This window comes from Nicotiana sylvestris, chromosome 6 (genome assembly GCF_000393655.2).
Source record: "Nicotiana sylvestris chromosome 6, ASM39365v2, whole genome shotgun sequence".
Lineage (NCBI taxonomy): Eukaryota > Viridiplantae > Streptophyta > Magnoliopsida > Solanales > Solanaceae > Nicotiana > Nicotiana sylvestris.
The window spans coordinates 14,441,188-14,444,045 of NC_091062.1; the positions used below are offsets into that span (position 1 = coordinate 14,441,188).

At 29.4% G+C, this 2,858-nt stretch overlaps 1 protein-coding gene across 1 annotated transcript; it reads right to left on the minus strand.

Moving 5' to 3' along the window:
- Nucleotides 1–1,720: 1,720 nt before the first annotated feature.
- On the minus strand, nt 1,721–2,104 carry LOC104233335 (auxin-responsive protein SAUR76-like). The gene has a single exon (XM_009786727.2). The coding sequence runs from the start codon at nt 2,102–2,104 to the stop codon at nt 1,721–1,723; it is 384 nt and encodes a 127-aa protein (XP_009785029.1).
- Between the last annotated feature and the right edge of the window lie 754 nt (nt 2,105–2,858).

Below are 2,858 nucleotides of genomic sequence, written 5' to 3' on the forward strand. Positions count from 1 at the left end.
AAATTGATGTTTATTTTGTACTAATTTCAAGTAGTTTGACATTTTATATATATTTTCTTCGTTCCAATTTATGTGAGATAGTTTGACTCGATAATAGAGAAAGTACTTCTTACGTCCAATTTATATGATATACTTTCTTTTTTGGTATATCTCAATAAGAATGTCATACTTTTTTATAGAAATAATTTAACTTTAAATTTCTTATTTTATCTTTAGTGAGATGATTTACTGTCACTCAAATATTTATGACTTGTTATTGCCGCATAAATTGAGATGGAAGGAGTAATACTTTTCAAACTTATGATCCAACGTGTCATTATTTTTTATACGAATTAATAAAAATATAGTATCGCATATATTGGAACAGAAGAAATACCTTTTTCTTTTTGGAAAAAAAAAAACATGATACACACTGTATATTTGTAGTAGAGAATGTTTTCATATAGCAGTGAGACCCCTCATAGAAGTGTGTCTCCACCACTAATATGTACAGCTATATGCACATATTTTGGCATAATGTTTTTTTTTCTATTTTTCTTGTTAATTTCTCGAGGTCAAAGTTATACAGTTGGAAGATGTTGTCTACTCCACTTAATTAGTATGTTATTTATTATGACTTATGATGTTGGTAGTGAAGTAGTTGTTTTTTGGACCCATCTATCCAGTTTCAAATTTTCCATTCTTGGAAAAAAATCAAGAATAAATTTAATCTTTCTTTTTGACTTAATTAATCTAGAGATAAATAAATTGACTCAAGTAAATAAGAAATAGAGGTAAATTTTGGAGTTTGTCTTCTTAAGGTTACTGTGATCATACATAGGTATAGTAAGTGGAATTGCATCAATAGTTTGTATATACATTTTATCCCGATTAACTTACACTAACAATATAATATAAAGAATTTTTATATGTCAATATAATTAACCTGTTGTAAAATAACATGTTTTTGTCGAATTTTCTAGGTTACTAGCTAGTTCTACTTATTAGATAATTACTTATAGTTATTTTTAAAATGACCTGACAGTCGATGTACAGAGATTAAATTCTTTTTTTTCTATATAATAAAATGTCTTCGCGTAACTGGTAAAATTGCCGTCATGTGACCAAGAGGTTAGGGTTTGAGCCGTAAAAATAGTCTCTTGCAAAATGCAGGATAAGGTTGCGTACAATAGACCCTTGTAGTTCGGTCCTTCCCGAAACCCCGCGCATAGCGGAAGCTTAGTATACAGGACTGTCCTTCCCTTTTTTTAATAGTAGAATAGGCAACATGTCAACATTCATCCATGTTACTAACTAGGTCCCAAAGTGCAAAAAAGTTAAAAAAGGACAAACTTCAAATAGAATAGTTAATTATCATAAAGAACAAGAGGAAGACTAGATTTTCACATAACAATTGAAAAGAATAAATGCATACATTAAAGAATGCAACCACTTCCATTAAAGAACAATAATAAGCTAAGTAACCATTAGTCTTCTCCCTCAATTTTAAGATCATCCATTTTGAACAATCTGTTAATCGTATCATCTTCTTTTCTTACTACATTGCTAATAACCAATCATCAAATTTTGTTTTAATTTATAAAAAAAAAAGTTCACCACTATAGGGTGAATTCAGTAGGTTCAACTGAACCAATTCTTTTTGACTCGAATTGTTTATACATATGCAAAAATGAATTCAAAACGTATACATATAATAATAAGATCACACTCATTCTAAAATTTAGCAAGAATAAAACTCGACCAACTCGTTCAACGACTCAGGTTGAGGATCAGCATTTTGAAGCATCCATAGCAAATGTTCAAAGAGAACAACTTCACAACCAACAGTAATATAATCATCTGAATCACCAGTCCTTTCAACAAGTTCTCTAAAGAGAGGATGATCAACAACATCGGAGCTAACGAGGTATTCGCGACGCGATTTACCAACGTAGACAGGGTGTAAATTTTTGTTTTCATAGGAATTATATGAATCATTGTCGTAAGAAGAATGATTTGTGGTTACCATGGAAATGGTGTTGTTGCTGTTGACACGGCTAAGTTTGAAAGATTGCATTTTTTTCAAGACTGACTTGATTTTTGTAAGCTTGCCTCCTTTGGTCATGGCTATTTTTGTAAAAGAGAGATAGAGAGAAAAAGAGGAGAAGAGAGAAGGATTTTGAAAAAAAGGAGAGTTTAAGAAGATTTTGGTGTTTGTGAGAAAGAGGGAGGAAGGTTCGTATATAAAGGGGAGCTTAAGACTTAGAGGAGTATAAAGGTAAAATAGCATGGTCGGACCCTAAGTGGTTCCGGGTCTAAATTAATCAGATAGTAAGTTTCGAATATCAGATTATTTTAATTAAAGTAACTTATTTCTTTGTTTCAATTTATGTTTTGGTGTTAAACTAGGCACAAAATTTTAAAAAGAAAGACTTTTAATGTGTTCTAACTATGTCATAGACATTTTTGTGACATAAATTATTTTATTAAAAGTAAAATAAAAATTTTAAAATAAATTGTCTCTATGTATACAAATGTAGGTTTCTTTTGAAACTACCAAAAAAGAAGGGCAAGTTACATATTTGACCGGTTGGCCAAAAATAATTACATTCGTTAGCCAAATATATAAAAAAGTATGAATTATATATATATATATATATATATATATATATATTGGGAGTAGCTATACTATATTCTCCCCATTTCAATTTATGTGAACATATTTCTCTTTTAATTCGTGCAAAAAAGAATGACCTTTTTTCATATTTGAAAATAATTTGCTTTTATGTAATAATGTAATTATAGCCAGACAAAATATATGTGTCTTATTTTACACAACAAATTCAAAAATCTTCTTTTTTTCTTAAAACTTTGTGCTC